Source organism: Acomys russatus, chromosome 1, assembly GCF_903995435.1.
Source record: "Acomys russatus chromosome 1, mAcoRus1.1, whole genome shotgun sequence".
NCBI lineage: Eukaryota > Metazoa > Chordata > Mammalia > Rodentia > Muridae > Acomys > Acomys russatus.
The window spans coordinates 53,144,409-53,167,999 of NC_067137.1; the positions used below are offsets into that span (position 1 = coordinate 53,144,409).

General features: G+C 42.2%; 1 protein-coding gene and 1 pseudogene across 1 annotated transcript in view; both read right to left on the reverse strand.

Annotated features, from left to right (window-relative positions):
• Nucleotides 1–10,323: 10,323 nt before the first annotated feature.
• Nucleotides 10,324–10,944, reverse strand: LOC127184346 (ATP synthase subunit O, mitochondrial-like; annotated as a pseudogene).
• A 4,646-nt stretch (nucleotides 10,945–15,590) lies between these two features.
• Znf277 (zinc finger protein 277) overlaps nucleotides 15,591–23,591 on the reverse strand; it is a 122,101-nt gene continuing 114,100 nt past the window's right edge. Inside the window, exons 9-12 of the mRNA XM_051145116.1 lie at nucleotides 22,497–22,593; nucleotides 20,278–20,320; nucleotides 17,545–17,719; nucleotides 15,591–16,330 (exon numbers count right to left, since the gene is read on the reverse strand). Coding sequence (XP_051001073.1) covers nucleotides 16,144–16,330; nucleotides 17,545–17,719; nucleotides 20,278–20,320; nucleotides 22,497–22,593 — 502 coding nt within the window. The 3' untranslated portion in view covers nucleotides 15,591–16,143. The remainder of the gene's footprint in view (nucleotides 16,331–17,544; nucleotides 17,720–20,277; nucleotides 20,321–22,496; nucleotides 22,594–23,591) is intronic.

Genomic DNA, 23,591 nt, shown 5'->3' on the forward strand with positions numbered 1-23,591 from the left:
TAAGTGCAGGTATAAAATTTTACAAAACACTGCAAATTCAGTAATATATGTGAGTATCTATAATGTGGTCATCATAGCTCAGCAGTGCGCATTGAATTTTGAAGTGGCAATGACTGCAGTGATATTTTGAGAGGCCTGAAAGAGCTGACTGTTGTGTGAATATATCTGTGGCTCCTGTCATCAAGGGCACTGCTATTTCTATCAAATCACTATATTCATAGTGGAAGGAAATGCTAAATTTTAGTCTGTGAAAATAAAGATGCAATTTTCTCCCTGTTTGTATCCATAGACTCTTGGGCTCCGAGTTGTTAGTGTCTGTTGTCAACAAGCATCTGGAATCAACTAAGAGGCAAGGCTCTGGGCACACCTGGGAAGAATTATCTAGGTGAAGTTAGCCTCCAGGCACACCTATGGAGGTTTATCTAGATGAGGTTAGCCTCCAGGTACACCTGTGGAGGATTATCTAGATGAGGCTAGCCTCCAGGCACACCTGTGAAGGATTATCTAGATGAGGCTAGCCTCCAGGCACACCTGTGAAGGATTATCTAGATGAAGCTAGCCTCCAGGCACACCTGTGAAGGATTATCTAGATGAGGCTAGCCTCCAGGCACACCTGTGAAGGATTATGTAGATGAGGCTAGCCTCCAGGCACACCTGTGAAGGATTATCTAGATGAGGCTAGCCTCCAGGCACATCTATGAAGGATTATGTAGATGAGGCTAGCCTCCAGGCACACCTGTGAAGGATTATCTAGATGAGGTTAGCCTCCAGGCACATCTATGAAGGATTATGTAGATGAGGCTAGCCTCCAGGCACACCTGTGAAGGATTATCTAGATGAGGTTAGCCTCCAGGCACACCTGTGAAGGATTATGTAGATGAGGCTAGCCTCCAGGCATATCTATGAAGGATTATGTAGATGAGGTTAGCCTCCAGGCACACCTGTAGAGGATTATCTAGATCATCTTAACTTCAGGGCATGGGGCTGAGGACCCATGCATTTGGACAACCTTGAGGTATCTGCTACAGCTTCATTTTGTTGCTATGATAAAATCAGGACCAAAAACAACTTAAGGGAGGAAAGAGTTTATTTGGCTTTTGTTTTAAGGTCACAGGCCTCATCAAAGGAAGTCAGGTCAGAAATACAAACAGGAACTTTAAACAGACACCATGTGGACCTCTGCTTGGCAGCTGGCTCAGGCTCTGGCTTTCTGGCTCAAGCTTAGCTGGATTTCATATAAAGCCACATATGCAACAAATGGTGCCACCCACAGTGGCCATGGTGCTCCAACATCAATTAACAATCAAGACAGCCCCCCCCCCCCTTCCCACCACCACATGTTCACAGGCCAATCTGATCTGGAGAATCCCTCAGTTGTGACCCAGCTAGGTCCAGTGTGCTGGCTAGTCTTATGTCTACTTGACACACAAACTAGAGTTGTGTGAAAGGAGGAACTCTTAGTTAAGAAAATGACTCCAGTGATAGGAACTGCCTGTTCATGGGTTTCTGAGTCCTTGGCTGAGCACAGTTGATGCTGTAGAGGCCAAGTCTCACTCAAGGACTACTGTTGGCTTTTGGTTAAGAATATATTCTTCCTACTGAGTGCATTTTTTTGTGTCCTCACTAATGCAAACAAATAGAGTACTTAATAAAAAAAGAAAGAAATGCTTCCTATAAGGCATTTTCTTAATTGGTTACTGATGGGAGAGGGCCTAGCCCATTGTGAGTGGGGTCACCCCTAGATTCTATAAGAAAGCCGGCTGAGCAAGCCATGGGAACCAAGTCAGTGAGCAGTACCCCTCTCTGGCCTCTGCATCAGATTGGCTCCTGCCTCCAGGATCCTGCCATGCTTGAGTTTCTGTTCTGTCTTCCTTCAAGGATGAACAGTGCTATGGAAGTGTAAACCTTTCCTCCTCAAGTTTCTTTGGTCATAGTGTTTCCTTGCAGCAATAGAAACCTTAACTATGACATTGAGTTTACAGTTAAAGCTAACTAGAACAGAGTTTTCGGAAAAATATCCCTCATTGATGCAGAGGTAAGTCTGTGTATATTCTTTGTAACAATATTCTTGGTATCTGTTCTTAATTCTTTTTTTTTCTTTTTTCTTGACAAGGTTTCTCTGTATAGCCTTGGCTGTCCTGGACTCGTTTCTGCCTCCCAAGTGCTGGCATTAAAGGCGTGTGCCACCATGCTGGGCATTGTTCTTAATTCTTTTTATTCTTTTTGTATAATGTACTATGTATATTATAATAAAACATAATTTATAAATATTAAATTATAAAATGATATTATAATGTACCATGCATATTATAATACAAACAAATAAACATTTTAAGATGCCTTTGGAGCATAACTTTCACTTTACAATTAGAAGTAGTAGTGGTTTACAGTAAAACTATTTGAAGTTTATTTATTTATTTGGCAGTGCTGGGGCTTGAACCCAGGCCCTTGCACATATTGAGTGAATAGTCTTCCACTGACACACTGTTTGACTTTTAAATTCTACTTTGTCATGTCACAAATATGAGGAGTCAAACTGAAGTGTGCTTTCAAATAGGGATGAAAAGTCAGGAAATCTCACATAAATATGCTGGTTTCTGGCTTATCTTGTGGACTCTGGGAAAATGGGCTAGAACTGAGCAGTGAGCCCCTTGGGGAGGGGTACAGGGTCCCAGGCTTGCTGCCTTCCCTCTGAATTGCCCAGCTGGTATCCTTTCAGGCTGTTTTGTTGATTCACTGCCTCAAGCTTAGGATTTCTAATTCTAAACTTGCACGAAGATCACCCTCATTATGGCTATTATATGCTACTTCATAATTTTTATACTATTTAAAAGTTAATCATCTTAATTTGACACATACAGACTTGCCATTTTTTAGGCTCCAAATGCTCAAAATAAAGGAATTTTACAGGAGTCATCTTCACTATAAGCCACGATTATTGCATTCGTAAGCATGAGAGCTTATTTTGATAGGTGAGCCCAGATTAGTTTAGAGCCTGGCGATAGGAAGATGCTTTAAAAATGAAGGGCTTTCACTACCCAAAGTGTTTTTCAACCCTGGCTGACATTGCCAGTGGTTTCAAGGGAGATTTAAAATAGGCATGTTGTCATTTTTCTAAGGAAAAGAGGAGCGTGTGAAGATGAAAGCTGTATAACAAATTAACAAGCCAGGTTCTCTCAAGAGCTCAAAGCGCTCATTGACTTAGGGAGAGACAAAAAGCAATTTTATTAGTGCCTCAACTTCACAAGGAAAAGAAGCTGCCAAAACTCACCTTGAAGTGTGTGTTTACCTATTTGTAACTTGGCCGCCACAAAGAGTGCCACTTCATGGCACACCTAGAAGTGAGGGACAGCAGAGGCTCAACTGCAGAGGCCATGTTGATGGGTTTTTATTAGTGCCTTTCCCCCCCTGGTCACAATAAATCTTATTAGAAAGGAGAGTGTAGAAATGGGGAAACAATAATCTAAAATTTGGGAGTACTGATTATTAAAATCTCACATAGAATGCTTTATTAGTGATAAAGCAAGATTCGATTGTCTTGATCCAGTTAAGCTCTGCAAATATAGATTTAGGACTGCACGATTTCATAGAAACACTGTGGGCAAAAGGACCTGCAGATTGGCTGAAGTTACAGAAGAAACATTAACAGATATATTTAATGCTTCCTGTATGCTTTCAAACAGAAGTAAAAATTGTAAAATAATATTAGCAAAATTAAGGACCAAAGCAAGAAATATCACAAGAGTGATTTCTAGACCCCTTACTAATATTCTTCTCTTTTGAGATCTCTTGAGTCAGGCTGTCATAACTCATGTTACTCGACTAGAAGAGACAGGAAACTTATCAAGGCGTTGAAACTGGCTTCATGAACTCACGTAAGAGAGGAGAGTGGATTTTAAGCCTGGGGTCCAATGGGATGACTCTAACCACCAATTGAACATGAATGGCGGTCTATAGTCTGGACTCAGAGGCCTAGTTCCTACTAGAGGAGTTAATATACCGATCTCTCTGGCATATGAGGAAGTATGTGCACTCAAATATACCATTTAAAATAGCTAGGTCTGGACACCACTCACTTCTCTAGGTATCCTAACAGCTCCACTCAAACTAGAGGAGTTGGTCGGCCTGAGTTCCTGTCTTCAGATCTCTTTCCCTGCCTGACCAGCATTCCCATGCCGTAGTTCCTAGCTTTACTTCAGGACCCAAATCTGGCACATTCTCACTGTCTCTTTTGTGACCCATGCTCTCTGGAAAACCAGACTTCCAGCCTCCTCACACACTCCTGCCAAAGTCACTAGTGGCCCTGTCTACGTTGTTAAATCCAAGTACACCTCTGGTTGCCTGCTCTACCATCACTGCCAACTTATATTAAGCATTTCTCCCATGTTTCCATGACCTGTCTTTCAGTGAAGGACAGTTTCAAGAAAGATGTATCTGTGGATCATTAACAAGCTACAGTCAGCCAGCCAGCCTGGAAAATGATCATGTGGTTGCTTGAATGACAATGATCCCCTATAAGCAAGCCACAATTGAAATGCTTTCTTTTAGCCTGGTGCAGTGGCACATGTCTATAATACCAATAGGGAAGGCAGAGGCAAGTGGATCTCTGTGAGTTCATGGCCAGCCTTGTCTACAAAGTGAGTCCAAGACAGCTAAGTCAACACAGAGAACCCCTGTTTTGAAAAAACAACGACAACAACAACAATTGGTACAAGGGAGTGTGATAGGCCTGACCATGCTGCTTGTTAGCGGAACTTGGACTTTGGAAAATTGCACTGGAAAGCAGTTGAACACTTTAAGTGGTATTTAATGAGCTATATTAGTAGGAACATGGAAGACAGTGGTACTGATGGCAATATAGATTATAATGGCCTGGCTCAAGAGTTTTCAGAGGAGAAGAATATTATTAAGGGTCCTAGAGACCATTCTTGTGATATTCTGGCAAAGAATGTGGCTACTTTCTTCCCTTGTCCAAAAAAAATCTGCCCAAGGCTAAACTGAAGAGTTTGGGATTAATGGCACTGGCAGAACAGATTTCAAAACAGCCTAGTATTCATGTGGTTATTAGTGGTCATGGTAATCTATAATAAAAAGGAGCAAGCTGTGCAAGGGAATAAAAATGTACATTTTGAGGAGAAAAGAAGTCAGGAAGTGTAATGAAGGCCAGTGCTCAAGGAGATAAAAAGTTTAAAGAAAAGCCCGACGATAAATAGAATAAAGGAAGCAGTGACCTTTGGGCGAGACCCCACCCAACGAAGCTTTCAACTTGTGAAAAGGAGTTAAAGAAAAGCTTAGGCAGTGTTGGAAACCATCAAAGACGGAAACGTGATGCAGATGTAATTGAACAAGGGAGCCAAGTTCCAGCCTCAGCAAGCAGACAATCCTGGCATCTTTAGTCCTGTGGTTCTGGCTTAAGAATCAAGGATCCAAGAAAGAGGTCATGGAACCTCCCTCTGCAGCTAGGGAAAGATGCTCAGGCCACTGATGCATCAGGGCTGTCCTTACATGGCGGTACAGAGAAGCCATCCTATGAAGCTATGAAGGTGAAGCCTGGGTTTCCTTGGAGACCCCAAGATGTTGGAGATGACAGAGACACAGGATAATTGCCAAGGAAAACTGTTAACAGGCTGTGAAACCAGCTCAAGAGACCAGAAGTACATTGTGGTCAACAAAGCTGAAAGGAGCTGGAAATCTAAAGAGTGCTTTGACATCGGACCTGGAGATACAGAGTCTGGAGTTTTCCCTGCTGGTTTTTGGTTTTGCTTTGGTCAAGTATTTCCTAACTATAGCCCCTTCCCTCCCTTTTGGAATGGTAATGTTAATTCTGTGCCATTGTATCTTTAAAGTGTGTGATTTACTTTTTACTTTTGATTTTACAGGGCCTTACAGTTAAAAGATTGCCTTGAGTCTCAGAAGCAATTTTGAACTTTGGACCTTTTTTTTTTTCCTCCCAAGACAGGGCTTCTCTGTGTAGCCTTGGCTGTCCTGGACTCGCTTTGTAGACCAGGCTGGCTTCGAACTCACAGCGATCCGCCTGCCTCTGCCTCCTGAGTGCTGGCATTAAAGGGGTGCATCACCATGATGGGCTGAAATTTGGACCTTTACACTGTGTTGAAAACTGTCATAGACCATGGGGCTTTTTGGCACTGGACTAAAGACATGTTACAATAGGAGCAGACTACAAGACTATGGTGGACAGAGAGTGGAATGTGCTGGTTTGAATGAGAACGGCCACCATAGACTCAGATTTGAACACTTCGGAGTCTCTCCAGGCACATTTAGGATGTGTGGCTTTGTTGGAGGAAGTGTGTAACTGGGGAAGGGCTTTTAAGTATCAAAAAGCCCATCCAAACCCAGAGTTTCTCTTCCTGCTGATCTGGATGGGATGGTGAACTGTCAGCTACTTCTCCGGTACCACACCTACCTCTGTGCTGCCAAAACTCTGAAACTGAAAGGCAGCTCCAATGAAATGTTTTCCCTTAGAAGAACTGCTGTGGGCATGTGTCTGGTCACAGCAATAGAATGCTAAGACAGGGGGCCTCAGTCTAGGAGGAGGAAGCTAGACAGTAACTGCCCCGTGACTCAGTGCAGAGGCTAATGGCCCTGACTATTGGCTGTGTGTACCGATGCACGTGTGTGTGTGTGTGTGTGTGTGTGTGTGTGTGTGTGTGTGTGTAGGCCAGAGGTCAACCTTGGCATCATTTCCTGAAGACATTTTAAAGACAGAGACCTGGACACCACACAGCTAATCTTCAAACCTTCACCTCTCACATGCTGACCTGCCTACATTCTCTCTGAACCCCTGACATCTTTCTTCAGCTTCTTTGACGCCTTTCTGGTGTCTCTCACTTCTCTTTCTCCGTGCCCACCACTCTGCATGCACTAGTTTCCAGCATCGTACTTTTCTCTGTCCCAGAGAAGCCTAGTCTGTCTTCTTACCATGGCTTTTGTCTCATGGGGAAGAGTCAACTGGGATTCTTAGAAATGAATTTTTTATCTAACATATCTTCCCGCTTACGTTCTCGCTTTCTCACAGAAGGAAGAGTGGGACATGGCCACATGCAGTCTTTGTTTGTGGCACCTAAGAATACTTCCAGCGGAAATCCTGACCTTCCTCTTTTTACTTCTCACTTGAATTTAAAACTGCACCAGCTGAAAACAAGTTAGTGAAGTGATACACAGTGAGCTGGGCCAGTGGATGCATAGAAGACAATGTACAGATGCTAATGTACAGAGACATAACTGTGAAAACGTTAAAGTAGGAGAAGTGAGTGTTAAAAGTTGTACCGAGGGATGGAATCACGCCACGCCACAGATCCACTTGAGATTTAATAGGGGAATACAGAGGCCGTCTCCGGAGACACACACACACACACACACACACACACACACACACATACACACACAGAGAGAGAGAGAGAGAGACAGACAGACAGACAGACAGACAAACAGAGACAGATACAGAGAGACAGAGACAGAGACAGACAGAGAGAGATGGGAGGAATTCCCTTTATAAACTATCTAGCGCATGCGCAGAGGTACATACGCATGCATAGAAGGAGCACAGATGACAGGTGACTTGAGTCCTGCAGGAGGTGGGTGGTGTCATGTAGCCTGTTTTCCCACCATCATCAGGACCTTCAGGGGTGACTGCATTGTTGCCTGATTACTAACAGTAAGGATTTATATTTATTAAACAGAAAGAGCTTGGTCACTCAGTAAGAGTGGGCACTCAGATAAATGGGACAAAACTGGAGACATCGGAGAGCATCAGAGGTTTGCACTTCCCCCCATGTTCACTGGGAGATATTTACATTAGCCAAGATGTATCTACTGCATGGTCAAGAGACCCTACTTACAGACTCTAAGCAGTAAAGGGCCTTTCTTGGCCCAAGCAATGAAAAGTCTATAGTAGGTCTGTCTCTGGACAATGATTCTTACTTCTGCATTAGAAACCCTCTCTGGAAGTCCTTCAGCACAGCTTTTCTTTATGTTGGAAGATGGTCTTGCCATCAGCCAGGACATATTTTTTCTTCCCCTTCTTTTTTAAAAATAATTTTTTATTGTTTTGAAATTAATATGAGTACATCATATACCCCTTGTTATTTCTCAAACTGATGGCCTTTTTTCCTTCTTTGTTTATATATATGCATACATTGCTAAATTTTAAATACAGCCTGCTTGGTTTGTATAATGTTATCGGCATGTATATAACCTCACACTGACCACTTGGTACTGGATAACCAACTGGGGGGCTCTTCCATGGAGAAGGCCACTCTCCCATTCTCAGCACTCTCCAGTTTCTCACAGTTGTTGTTGTTTTGTTTTGGTCTATGTTTGAGAAAGGGAAATTCTTGCTTCTCTAGGTTACTTAGAAGAACCCAGCTTTTTTGGCGGGTCTAATTTGGACCAGCCAGAGAGCAGAGACTTGCTATGCACTGTCCGACCCTAATCCCATTTTTTCAGTGACAGGAGAGTTACTACAGCAACTAGGACCCTCCTCTTTGAAGCTAGGCTAGGGTAGCATAGTTGCCGCTCAGTGGGGTGTAGTGCTTCCCTTAGGAATTTGGAGATCTGAAGGACTGGCAGGAGGTGCATACACTGCATATGTATCCAAGAAAGTGATTACAGTAGTGACTGTCCTTAGTCTGTCTGGGACATACTGGAAGGGCCAGGGAGAAGGCAGGAAGGCCAGTTAGGAAATGAGTGGTGAAGGCCAAGCTGGTTACAGTGGCGGGGACTGAGATTTTTGTAGATAGAACTGGACTTGACTGATGGAGGCAGTGTTTTTATGCAGACTACAAAGAACATTAGACTTTTAGATATTTAGCTATGGAGTTTGTCTTTTACAGTAATGAGGGGTGGGGGAGTGAAATGTGGTGTGTGTGTGTGTGTGTGTGTGAGATGAACAAATCTAAAATATTCTTTTCATTTTCTCTTGTTTCTTTGAAATTGTAGCTTTCAAATAGCCAGTCACACTGCATACTGTCTTCTCTTTTTAATCTTTTTCAAATGAAGAAGTTTCATCTACTTCTTACTCTGCATCAAAGTTAATTGACTTAGAATATTTTCAAAACTGTTTTTTTTCCTTACAGTCTAATTCTAAATGCCCCCAAGGACACAGCTTCACCTGAGTTTTAGACAACTCTGAAAATATTAATTTTGTGGAATATTTTTAGATTGAATTAACAGCCTTATCACGTCATTCAACTTTGCAAATTGCCAAAATCTGAGACAAAACATGTTTTAGTTTTTCAAAATAGCAATTAAGGGCAGAAATGTTCAACTCAGCCCCTGGTTATTTTCTAGCTATTCACCATCTAAAGCTCACTAAAAGAGTTGAATTAAGTTCCTAGAACACTGGGTGGTAACAACAGCTATAATTTGATGCTGTTGATGGAAGTAGACTGGTGTGTTAACTTTGTATAAAAGTCAACAAAGCACTTACATTTAGAAATAATCCTTGTTTTTTTTTTATTTCAAGTTCTTTATCCTTAAAAATCTATTTTTTAAAAAATTCACTTAAAATGCTTCGGTCTTGGTTGTATCTCATTTTAAATTCTTGAATACTATTTGTTGAATATTTTTCATCCTTTTCACATGCCTGTGATTTTTCACGTGCCTGTGATTCCAGCACTATATGAAGAAGAGCAATAGCGTCGCTGGGTCCTGCTGGCTTCCAGCCAGCTCTAGGGTTAGAGAGAGACCCTGCCTCAAGGCAGATTGGTGGAGATAGAAAAACACACCTGATATTTTTCTCTGGCTTCTGTGGGCACACCCACCCACACCCACCCACCCATGTAGATGAAAATAAAGAATTTCTACTTAGAAATCTCACAATACTGTGTTCCAAGGTGACAAGTGAGGTAATACATGAAAAGGCTGGGAGAGCTGCTAAGTTGCAGTTAGGTCTGGCCTTATCCCCCCCTCCCCTCACCCCCTTTCATTATAGCTTCCTCTGTCTGTAGGACTGTCTATAGCCCCATCAAGGCATTAGATCAACATGCAAGGTCCATAGAGAAGCTAGGGATACAGTGCTCCTGGGCTCAAGATCAGTGAGTTGGTGGTAGTGCTTTTTGTTCCTTGGTGTGGTGGTGGTGGGTGGGAGGGCAAATTTAAAGCTATTCATTCTCCCTGAAGTCCTCAGTGAGGTTGAGCACCAGCTCCCACAGTGGTAATCTTTTCCATTTCCAGGTATTTACTTCCTAAATGGGCACTTCTTCTGGTTACCGCTTATAGAAACAGCTGGTACTTACTTTTTTATTTTTTCTGTTCAGGAAGCATTTTATTGTTGCTCCAAGAATGAGAGCTTGTGCAGGCCTCTCAGAGCATCTCCCATATGGCCTGGCTGAGCTTCCAAATCTTGCTCTCTGCGGACTTATCAACATACTTCTCCCCAATTCGGACAATCATCCCACCCATGACTGACAGGTCAGTCTTAACCTCCAATTTCAGTATCTGCCCTTGACCCAGGAAGCTCTTCAGCACTGTCTTTAACTCTGAGAGAATTGCTTCTTCTAAAGGAGACGCTGTGGTCACTGTGCACAGCACTTCTCCACGGTGAATACTCCTCATGGTGGAAAAGGCAGAGATGACTTCCTGGGTGTTGCTTAGATAACCGTTTTCAGCAAGTAAATTCATGAGGTTGGCCATTAGTGGAGAGGACTTCTTCTTTGCTGTGATGTCCTTCAGGCTTTTCACTTTGATGGAGCGCTTGATGTAGGGATTTAGAATAGCAAGAGACACCTTGGGATCGGTCAGGAGTTGTCCCACTCACAGCCACTCCTTTTCCACTTTCTCCAACTTATTCTGTTTAGATGCTGTGGAATAAAGCACAGTGGCATAGCGACCTTCGATGCCATATATCTGAACAGAGGTTCTCACTAGGTTGGTAAAGGGCCTGACCACAGATGTACTGAAGCCGGACACTGCTGAGATGGCCATTTTTCTGGGCGACTCTGGTAAGTACATTTTTATTTCAAGGTCAGCTTCTAATAAAATTAACTTAAGACTGGTGCTGTTGCTCCTTCCAAGGGTCTATGTCCATTTAATTCAACAGTGATGTCCCCAGCCACCAATTCTCTGGCTTTACTGCCCCTCCCCTTAGTGTTTGTGGAAGTAAACCTATGTTGCTTCTGACTGACTGACTAGGTTTAATGCATTTAATAGCACTTCTCTAAGAAGTGGTTTTCTAAGAATGCTGGCCATATCAGCCATCCCAGGTAAGCTGTGCCTATTTTGGAAGGGTCTGCTGATTTGGTCAAGTAAGGTGAGATGAAAAATTATATTTATTGCAAATTAAGATGATACTGAAGGAAATGGCTTCCAGCTGTGGGCAAGGGAAGTTCCTCACTTTGGACCTCCCAGTTGCTTGGATCTTTGTACACCATTACAGACAATGTTACATGAAGCCTGCATTCTAAAGTTTGCACAATGCGGCTGCAGAACAGGATGTGTTCTTTTTGTAGACAGGCAGGTCACAAAGGTGGAAGGGGCTGAGACCTAAGTACCTTGTGGGAAAGAATAAGCCTTGTCACAGGTGGGAGCAGTCTTGGCGGGCTTTACCCTTGGGGCACCCCATGAATACCTTGTCACAGACTGACTGGAGCCATTCTGGGTCTGGAATTCAGGAAGCTGACCTGGGAACCCCAACTGGACTATTGTCTTTCTAATTGACCCTCACGGGAGAAGGAGACCGCCCTTCCCACGTGACTCAGGGAGTTGGAGAAGAGACAACAACAAAGTGAGCTGGGCGGGAGAGCGCGGAGAGAGAGCGTGCAGAGCAGCGGACCAGCTGGACCAGCACGCAGGCCAGAGAGACACCTAAGGACCCGTCCCGTGGAACGGCTACCGGAAGGTTCACTCTTTTGTCCCTTTAACCTTTTTTCTTCTTGTATAAGCTAGTTGGGTTGTATAATAAAGTTTAATTGCTAAGAAACAGAGTCAACAGTACCTGGTTTCTGGTCTCCAAATTCACAATTGGAAAACACATCCCTCTCCCTTGTAGGATTAAGAAAGGGGCAGATAAAGCAACCGTATTAAGTAATGGGTTTTTCTCTCTCATGCAAAAGAGTCTTGCCTCTTTTCCCACACTCTCCATCTTTGAGTTCTGTGTGTTAGGCTTAGCCACTAACTTCAATGCTGAACGGGGGTGAGACCTTCTTTCTAAGCAAGAGGTCAACAATCTACCACAGCAGTGTTGTTTTGTTCATAGTGCATCCTTCCCACACTTCTACATGAATGAGATCTCCTCTCTGTATATTCCAATCCAGGGTTGGATCTCATTTATCACCATCCTGTCTGGCTCCTTCTGTTATTTCTCTTCCTTGTTGTCTTTCTTTTGAATCGTAATTCCAAAGCTTTCTCAGGTCTGTTTCCCCTGGGCTCAGCAGCACTGTCTCTATCTTTAATTGGAGTGACACTTACAAACTCATTAAAACCTCAAGCAGCTACTTGTTCCTGTCTGGTTATTGCTGTTCTCTCTCTCTCTCTCTCTCTCTCTCTCTCTCTCTCTCTCTCTCTCATCTGATTGATTTGATGTAGGAACAGATTTTATGTTCTTTACAAGAACAGCAAGTGCTCTTAACTACTGAACCATCTTTCTATTATGTTTCTGGTTTTTGGACAATCTTATTACGTATCCAGGCTGACCTTGAATTTGTGATCCTCCTATCTCCGCCTCCCAAGTGCTGGGATTATAGCTGTGCTTCCACATCCAGCTATCAGTCTGTTTTTAAAAGAGCTCTCCAATGCTCCTTGGCAAGGAGTCTTTGCAGCTTGGAGAGGCCTTAACCCAGCAGTCATCTGCATCCTTGGTCCCTCAGAGAGCCACTGTGACTAGCTGGGATTTTGCTTCTATTACTAGATTTGATTGGGTTTAAGTTACTCCTTTGATTCTTAAATAGACCCATCTACCCCCAAAATAATACCTTATGATTTAAGCCCTAAGAGCTTCTTTCTCTTTCAGTGGCTGCTTTTCCTTAGGTCTCACTTTTTCTTTACATCTGATTTGTTTCCTAAGGCAATACTTTTCTCATCCCCAAAGCTTTCTCCTCCTTAAGCTTGCTATTCTTGGTGTTTTACTTCCATCCATTTGCTCCTGTTTTAAGCTGAAGGACAATCTAGAGAACACTGCAGACACTGTTTGACTTCCCCAGCAAGTCTGTTTCCTAGAGACAGTGTTCTCCAGACAGAACATTTTCTTTTTAACCTTTGTTTTTTAGGACAATTTAACTTAATTTGTCCTTTACTTAGGCATTTCGCAACACGGGCACCCACTTCTTTGCTTGGTTCTCATGAAAAGCCTACATGGGTATCTATCTGCAGAGCTTGATGTGTGGGTGTGTAAAGATATGGACAGAGCAGATGTGACTTACAAATCCAGGCAATGTATTTCCACACAGGCTGCCATTAACCATGGAAGCCTAGGACCTCAGAAGCCAGTATTGTATAGCATACATATGTATTGGCCCCACTTGTAAAGGAAGAACAGAATTAGAAAACTACCTTTCTGTCTTACCACTAAAAATATTTAGGCAAAAAGTACTAAGGAAACTACAAAGAACAGATGAAAGATAGAAGGGGAACTGTATAGCTGATGGTAATGAATATATTTTAGAGGGGAAGGAGTGGAATATTGTCTCGCTGTGTGGCCAGACTGACCTCAAACTCCCAGACTCCCCAGCTGCTCCTGCTTCAGCCTCCCAAGCAACACTACCGACCCTCCTTGTTGCAACCAGTCACTCAACACATTTAACTTCTCTGCTAATGGCACATCGGACATGCCTGATGTAACACGGCAGGAGGAACTCAGTACTTCCTATGAAGAAGTCTTGCAAACCCTTTTTGGATCTAAATTTAATGACACCTTTAGATCTAACAATTAGCAGGAGTCTTAGGGTTTATTGCTGAGATGAGCCACCATGACCATGGCAACTCTTATAAAAGAAAACATTTAATTGGGCCTGGCTTACAGTTTTAGAGGCTCAGTCCATTATCATCATGGTGGGGAGCATGGCAGCATACAGGTGGACATGGTGCTGGAGAAGGAGCTGAGAGCTCTGTGTTTTGGTCTACAGGCAGCTGGAGGAAGACTGCCCCACTAGGACTAGCTTGAACATTTGAGACCTCAAAGCCCACCTCCACAGTGACAGACGCACTTGCACTTCCTCCAACAGGGCCACACCCCCTAAGAGTGCAACTCCCTATGGGCCAAGCATTCAAATTCACAAGTCTATGGGGCCATTCCTATTCAAAGCAGCAGGGTAGGACAAATGAGTGATAGAACATGCTAAATCATATGGCTTAAGGTATCTCAGTGCAGAAAGTGAGACAGAGGAACCAGTTTAAGAAAACAGTGGCATTTCAAGGGAGGAAATGAGGGGCTGGGGGGATTGCTCAGTTGGTGAAGTACTTACTACGCACACACAATGATTGAGCTCCACCCCTGTGACTCACATAAAGAACCAGGCATGGTGGCATATGTTTGTAATCCCATCCATGAGGAGGTGAGTTCAGGAGCATCCCTGTGGCTTGCTAGCCACCAGCTTAGGTGAACTGGTGAGTCCCTGGTCCCACCGACTTATTCTTTCCCAAAAAACCAGGTAGATGGCTCCTCAGGAATGATACCTTCAAGCATTAGCTGTGTATCCTACACATGTACTTACATGCACACGTCCATAACTGCCTACCCCCCCTCCCAAACAGACACAAAGGGAGGAAATATGAATTGCTATATACTATAAGACCCTTGAGGGGTCTGAAAAAGCCACATTGACCACATGTAACTTACTGGTTTCACTTTGGGCCAGATGACACAGTACCAAGAATTTCTATATATTCCTTATCCTGTAATGTCTTACACATTAAGCATACAGGTCACTGCATGGGTTGGGGTCCCAGCTTAACTTAAAAAGGAAAAAGCATTTCTCACCAGCTTCAGCACCATCAGCCACCTCCTGCTGTTCCTGCTGTGCTTTCTCCACCTCATGAGCTCTTCCCCCAAAACCATGAGCCAAAACAAGTCCCTCTTTCCTTAATTCGCCTTTTGTCAGGCTTTGGTCACAGCAAGAAAAGTAACTAAGGCAAATACCATACTGTTTACAGAAGCCTGCCAAACATTTCCCACAGTTCCACAGCCTTTCACGGGAAGGCAGACACTCATTTCCTGGTCCCACATCCACCTACCATTAAATGTGGAATAGCATTTTAGCTTTTGTTTCTTATGATCTTGACATTTTTTATAAGAGCAAAGGCCAATTATTTTGTAGATTGTCAGTTAACTTAGGTTTGAATGGTGATTATGTTATCCAGGCTATTCATTTCTGGTAGAAACCCACAAAAGTGATTTTTGTTTCCTTGAGTGCATCTTGTAAGAGGTCATATATTACATGTCTCACGGCTGATACTACTGTAAGAAGACATTTTTGAGAGCACTTGGGAAACCTGAAAATGACACGGAAAAGTTCCATTTAACTTTATTCGGTGTTGTAATGCCACTGCAGTTACGTTCATGGACAGTGGTCCTTGTCTTTGTTACTATTGCTATTATAGTATGGAAAACACACAAATAAGCACATATATATTTTGGGGAAGAGTGAGCATAATTACACTGTGTCCATTTCTATGGGACTGGAAACAGAAAACAGTAACATTATAATACAATCGTTTGAATTATTTTTAAATAGTCTAATTTGTTCATCATCCTTAGCTTTGACCATCTTTCTTTGTCTCTGTGAGTCTTTTAATCATACATTCATAGGTTACCAATTTAGTATAGAAATCACATTGAAACTTGTGACTTGATGGGTGACAGATGCCTGTGGGAAGGAGGCTAAAACTAGTGGTTAAAATCAGGTTTATACATTTGAATGCTCATTTGTGACTTTTGCATTCCCCTTACTGTGCATAATCACAAGTTTATGAAATGAAATTATTTAAGATAACCATATAATAAAATTTTCCAGTCCAAATATAAAAATGACACATTGTATTTTTCTTCATTTCTTGAAAAAAATTTCATTAAGAACAACAACCATGATTTCACCAATGAATAATGCTGTATTGATGATGAAATCTGAAGTCCTCTTTTCTTTCTGCATCACAGGAGAAAACCATGTGACATTGTGTCTGCAGCAGTTTCTCCTAGTTTTCTAAGGATTCCTGGAGTAGCAATTGGTTTAAAACACTGCTCTGTTTCAAAGCGCACAGCTTGGATGTGTCTTCACTGATGATGGGAACATTTTCCATTTGCTTTTCATCTGTTAAGTCATTTTCACTGTCGGACAGTGTACACAGGAGAGTGTCGTTCTCGTAGGTGGGGAAATAATACCTGCAAACAAGGACAGGTACACCGAATAACCAAATCAGTAAAGTTCCTGAAAGACATCTAAGCAGCTGGGTGCACACGATGCCAGTTTTACTGTGTCCCCTCAGTGACACTTTCACAGCTGCGGCGGCTGTGCTGTGGACAACTCTGTTGTTTTTCCTCTGACCCATCCTGTCTGTCTGATATTAGCCTCCTGGTATCCAGTCTTGCTAGTGGGCCACTCATCTGTCATGATAAGAAACACGATCGGGACAGGCATCTTGCTCAGTTCTGTTATTAGCTAAAAACATCACCTCCTTCATTTACTCAAAGTCAAGTCCTTCCAAAGTGTTAACCAGGGCCAAAATAGTTTTTTTCCCCCAAAAGTAAAAATTTCAAATAGCCAACAAAAACATATTATTGGTTCATTCGTCTCTGATCTCTATAAGAACTAAGGACAAGGCACCAGTTCAACAGAGGGCCGACTTTGGCCCTCATAAGTTGGAAGTTTTCCAAACAAGGAAAACTAGAGTTTTGTTTGTTCGTTTCTGTTTTGCTAGAGTTCTAATTAGAGACCCAACTTAATATCCTCTGAGGCTGTTGAATGTTTAGGTAGCTAGCATCCCACTCCTTCCCCTGAAGTTAACAAGAATGATGTGAGAACCATCACAGACGGCATGGTATTTGGGAAGTCTGACATCACTTATTTTAAAAAGTCCATATGTTTTGAAGTGTCAATATGGAAAATGTCCGCCATAAGCTCTATGATATGCATGTCACTGACATACTAATTTTTTATCTGAATGATACACTTAGATAAGCACACAAATACAGGCATATAGCTATTCATTTTATTACTACTTATAATAGCAAAAAAATAAATGACATAATAAGGGTATACTACCCCATGGGACATCTGGCAGCCATTAAAAAGGATGGAATAGAAAAGCATCAGATATATAAAGGTGCTTGAAATATTTTGCTAGTAAAATATAATTACAAAGCCCGTATCTACTTCTATACCAAGCAACGCATGACTAGCCAACTGAAAATCCAAAATGATTTCATGTGTTTATAAGTTATATAAGCTTTATAAAATGTACAACTTTATATGTAAGAACATGAATTTATAACCTGTAGGTGGGTTCATATGTTTGGATACATTTAAAGAAGTTAAATAAAGGGACACAAAAATGAGGGTGGAGCACAGAGGTTCATTTCAGCTCAGCTAGACTTACTGCAGTTGATCCCACGTCTTTCTGTCAGGAAGTAGTGAGGTGTGTTTAGCTTCTTCCATGTGAGTCCTTAAGTCTGTTTTGGATTTGAACTTCACATGGCAGCTGTAGCACCTGCATTGGTGAACTTGCCTTCGAATGAAATTGACCAGCTTCACTTGCTGATAGAAATTCAATCCTGAAAATCATTAGACAACTTTCAGCATTATTTCTGTATTGTCATTAATTTATTTCCTTAAAAAAATTTAAATTCATTTTAAACTGTATATAAAACTTAAATATTTGTGTGCTATCATGTAATGTCTTAAGATCTATATTTGCACAATACTTAACATTTTTATGTTGAAAACATTAAAAATGTTTTGTTATAATATCTTTTTAAAAATTTTTTTAATTAATTTATTCTTGTTACACCTCAATGGTTATCCCATCCCTTGTATCCTCCCATTCTTCCCTCCCTCCCATTTTCCCCTTATTCCCCTCCCCTATGACTGTTCCTGAGGGGGATTACCTCTCCCTGTATATGCTCATAGGGTATCAAGTCTCTTCTTGGTAACCTGCTGTCCTTCCTCTGAGTGCCACCAGGTCTCCCCCTCCAGGGGACATGGTCAAATGTGAGGCACCAGAGTACGTGAGAAAGTCATATCCCACTCTCCACTCAACTGTGGAGAATGTTCTGACCATTGGCTAGATCTGGGTAGGGGCTTAAAGTTTACCGCCTGTATTGTCCTTGGCTGGTGCCTTAGTTTGAGCGGGACCCCTGGGCCCAAATCTGCCTATCATAATGTTCTACTTGTAGGTTTCTAGGACCCTCTGGATCCTTCTATTTTGCTATTCTCCCATGCTTCTCTCATCTAGAGTCCCAATAGGATGTCCTCCCCTCTGTCCCAGTTTCCTGGTAAGTGAAGGCTTTCGTGGGACATGCCCCTTGGGCTAGTATGCAGATATAAGTGAGTATATACCATTTGAGTCTTTCTGCTTCTGGGTTAACTCACTCATTATGATCATTTTTAGCTCAATCCATTTATCCACAAATTTCGGGAATTCCTTGTTTTTAATAGCTGAGTAGTATTCCATAGTGTAAATGTACCACAGTTTCTTTATCCATTCTTCTACTGAGGGACACTTAGGCTGTTTCCATGTTCTGGCTATTATGAATTAGGCTGCTATGAACACGGTTGAGCAAATTTTCTTGTGTGCTGGAGCATCTTCTGGGTATATTCCAAGGAGTGGAATAGCTGGGTCTTGAGGAAGCCCTATTCCCAGTTTTTTGAGATAGCACCAGATACATTTCCAAAGTGGCTGTACTAGTTTGCATTCCCACCAGCAATGAAGGAGTGTTCCTCTCTCCCCACATCCTCGCCAACATGTGGTGTCGCTTGAATTTTTGATCTTAGCCATTCTGATGGGTGTAAGATGGAATCTCAGAGTTGTTTTGACTTGCATTTCCCTGATGACTAAGGAGGTTGAGCATTTCTTTAAGTGTTTCTCAGCCATTTGATATCCCTCTTTTGAGAATTCTCTGTTTAGTTCCAAGCCCCATTTCTCAATTGGGTTATTTGGTTTGGTGGTGCTTAATTTCTTGAGTTCTTTATATATTTTGGATATTAGACCTTTGTCAGATGTGGGGTTGGTGAAGATTGTTATAATATCTTACAAGAGACACTTATCCTAATTAACCAACTTGGAAACATGGGACAATCAGAATGGACACCAATACAGGGCTTATATGTTGCAGCCTATGCTAACCACTTTTTAATCTTCCAAACGTCATCGCACGGGTAGAATCATTATAATAACATTACTCAGTAGGAAACTGTTCAAGCTTTCACAGCTTGGGAAATGGTGGAGCCACAATCTCACACCAGGCTGGTGGTTCTGCAGCCTATGGTCTTGACTAATAAACCAATTAGTGCAACATATATGCATGTCTATATAGCAGCAAAGCAACGTCATATCCAGGAGCCCAGGGAAGTAGTCAGTGTACTGAAAAGGGAGACAGGAGCTTTTCAATATATTAGATCCACTAGGAAATTAGCAAATGCCTCAACATTTCTAACATGGCAGTCACCCTGAGAGTGGTATAGTTGATCACATCTGTAATAACCAAGAGTAGCTATTCTGCCAAGCCCTGCAAAGCACTGCAACATGTATTTTTGAACACACGGTTCCCCATTTTATGCCCTGAGGCCTAGTGTCATATACACAGTAAGTGCGGGAGCCGGAACAACACTGTAGTCTGACTTCAAGAATCTGAGCTCTTCTCTGGGTGTGGTAGTGCATGCCTTTGATCGCAGTACTCAGAAAGCAAAGGCAGGCAGATCTTTGTGCGTTTGAAGCTGGCCTGATCTACATAGCAAGTCCTAGGTCAGCCAGAGCTGCATAGTGAATGAATCCCTATCTCAAAAACAAAACAAATAAATAAATTATAATTAAAAATATCCTAAGCCTCAAAGCACCTGTGCTCTTTCTGTTGGCTTCTTCTTGAATTTTATTAAGCACTCATATATGTAGAAGAGAAGAAAGTATGTGGAATTATGAAAAAATAAACATTTGAACATTATAGTTCAGAACAGCTGAGAACCACTGCTCCAGTGAGTTCTCACAGGAATGTCCGCACAGAGATGGAGCATGTGCCTGCAGCCCTCAGTCACAGCTAAAGGACACAGGGCCTCCCTGACAGGATGGGTCATAAAAGCGCAGTGTCATGGAAAACAACATCCCAACCAAACTTACCATGTTCTGACTTTATTCTGAGGAGATCAAACTCATGTGTGTCCTGAAAAAGGGAAGGAATATATTTGTAAGCATATGAATTATTTCATCTTTCAGGCTAAAGCTATAAACAGACATCTGATTCACTGGGGCTTGAATATGTTAGAAGTAGCACTTCTTCTGAGTTCAACATCTTCTGCTTCTGAAACCTTCTAATTCTAACTACCTCCCTCCATGGTCAGCAGTTCTTTAAAGCACAGTCCAAGGCATCAATCAGTTAAAATGCTTTAATTAGTTACAGCTTATTGATGCAGCTTTTATCATGTCTGAAATATCTACCCTGATAAAAGTGTGTGGTAAATTGTGATTGTAGATTGTAGTACGCAGGGCATCTTGACTACAGCAAGTGGTATTTTACACAGTCAAGTTTGTGGGGCTTACTTATTTATTTAGTTGTTGTTTTCTAAATTAATTAATGTTTACATATACATTTATATTATTCACATATATACAATAAACAACATATAGCATGGGGCTTATTTTTCAGCCAAGGTTTTTCTTCACTTCCATCTTCTCATCAGCCATGCTTTCTTTAGACTGCCACAATACAGAGACGTATGTATTCTGCTTTCTGCTTTCTCCTTTCTCCAGTTGTCCTTGTAAATGTTCAAACTTACCACCTCACAGAAAAATCATCCAGTTTCCTGTGGCAGCATTTTGTGCAGCACCACTGGATGCAGGATGGCCAGGAGTTCATGACATGCTACCACGAAGAGTAACTGAGCAGCATCAGTGACCCTTGTGGGGATACCAAGGTCATTCCTATACAATGATATATCTATAAATCTCCATATATCTATGCTATTAGCAGCGTATCATAGACATACAGATTCATAAGAATATGTGCCCATCGTGTTCCTAGCTCTCTCTAGGTCCTTACTGTGTTAAACTCAGAACAGCACTTCTGAATGAGGAGGAGTGAAGGTGAATGAAAAAGAGATGACAACTATAGAGAGACATAGCTGAGAAGACAGGGGGAGAATGTCAGAGCTCCTCAATTATTACTACTACTACTACTACTACTACTACTACTGTTGTTGTTATTATTAGTTTTTCGAGACAGGGTTTCTCTGTGTAATAGCTCTGGCTTTGGCCTCAAATTCACAGAAATCCTCCAACCAGTGCCTCCTGAGTTCTGGGATTAAAGGCCTGTGCCACCACACCCGGCTGAACTATTCCATTATTATTATCATTATCCCCGAGTTGTTGTGATATGGTCATATTTGAGTAGATATTCTTTTTTTTACCCCAGCATCCAGCCAAGGGGCAGAGCAACACATAGGGAGCATCTTTTGGATACACTGCAGTGAAGAAAGTTTCAGAATCACTAGCTTCAAGCTTCACCTTAATATAAACATGACACTCAGAGGGGAAAGCAGACCAGGACTGCTCCACATTTCTTCTTTCTCGTCTCTGGTTGCTAAAGTGGCTCTAAGCTCACACTATGTCCAGTTCCTCTTTGGACCTTTGCAAATAGCAAGTCCTCTGGTCCTCTGTTCTTTCTATCCTAGTCAAAAATATAGGAACAATAGGAAAAAAGACCCCAGAAGCCACTACATTTGGATAATGTCACTGTGGCTGCAGATCTCTGAAGTCCTGGGCTAGAATTATGAGGGAAGCACCTCAAGAGTGGAGGCAGAGACCTGTGGCATCTAAGCTAGCAGCCAGCTCAGGTCCAACCGACCGTCCTCCATACTGCACCATGCTCCCTTCTCCTCAATGGGCCTGGCCTGTCTCTTCTTTGTCCAGTGCACTTTCAGGGATGGAGTAATGACTAGAGGATGTGTGTTTTTGTTTCTTGCCTGTTTCCACACTGAGATTTAATATACCTTGACAAACAACAAGGACACATAACAAAAACAACAGTAACACCACAGCAAACCTTCAAGGAGAAAGGACGAAGCTGAGAGTGACAAATACGGCTGCTCAGTTCTTTCTCCTGACTGTTCTGGACCCAGTGTATGGAGTGGTGCTGTCCATATTTAGGGTAGTGAGCTACCTAAATGTACCTCATCAAGGAAGGCCCTCACACATGCTCAGAGGCTCCTCTCCTAGGCTAGTTCAGGTTCCATCAATTCCACAACAAACAGAAACCATCACAGTGAGTAAACGAGGATGCAAAGACCCGCAGCTCCACACTGTCAAAACAAAACAAATCAAACAAAGATAAACGCACTCACCTTCATGTGCACATACAATTTATCTACTGTCTCCTCTTGCTTTTCACAAAATAGACAGACAGCAGAGACAGGGTACTCCTGCCAATCGGACCAGTCACTAGGTTAAAACAGAAGACAGAAAACATGGTCATCGTTTCCTAGAGATGGACAACATGGCGATACCACACTGGTGTCTCTTTCCTAGCAAACCACACCAATCTTTGAGTCTGACATTTTGGTAAAAACTGTTACATCCCTTTATGACTTTCAGATACAATGTCTGAAATTCCAAGCATGAGTTGACTAGAAACAACCAGTAGGTGCTGCCCCACTTTCCTTGTTTGCCATCTTTTGAACAGTGACTTGAGACTGGAAGTGGTGTGATATTTTCTGGAGTTTAACTCAAAAAGGCCCCCTATCAAGAGACAGGATGCTCTCCATTAGCTTGGAGCACTAAGTGCACAAGATGTAAGCTGAGATGCTGGGACTAGGCTTCCCCGTGGTGGACGGCAGAGTTTTACACAGTCTACACATACTTCAAGAGTGAAACACTGATTATTTTAAATGGGGAAATGGTATATCTCATGGTAACTCGGAAGGCAGACTGGAGCTGGAGAGGTGGCTTAGAGGTGGCGTGACTGACTCACAATCGTGTGGACTAGAGCTGAGATCCCCATGTAGAACAGAGTTCCCACATATGCCTGTAACCCCATCTTTGAAGGAGGTACAGATAGGAGAATCACTTGAGCTTGCTGAATTTCAATGTAGCCTAGAAAACACAGCCCCGGGTTCACGGAGAAGCCTGCCTGAGTAACAGAGGCAGCTACCCAGTGCTCTATTCTGGCCTCCGAGCTCATGCAGTTATACCCATCCACAAACATAAGTGTGCACACACACACAAACAAGTGAGTCTTCAAAAATGCATACAGGATACTTTTTACTACTTCCTCTAATTCTATACATTTATGTCTTGAGACCTTCACAACTTCCTCCTGTTATCCAGATAGAAACACTGCCAGTAGGGAAGAATTGTGATGATAAGGAAATACACATTTAAATTAGAACAAGGGAGAATTTCTCATGGCACATTAAAAATCTATAACTTTGTTATGTTAG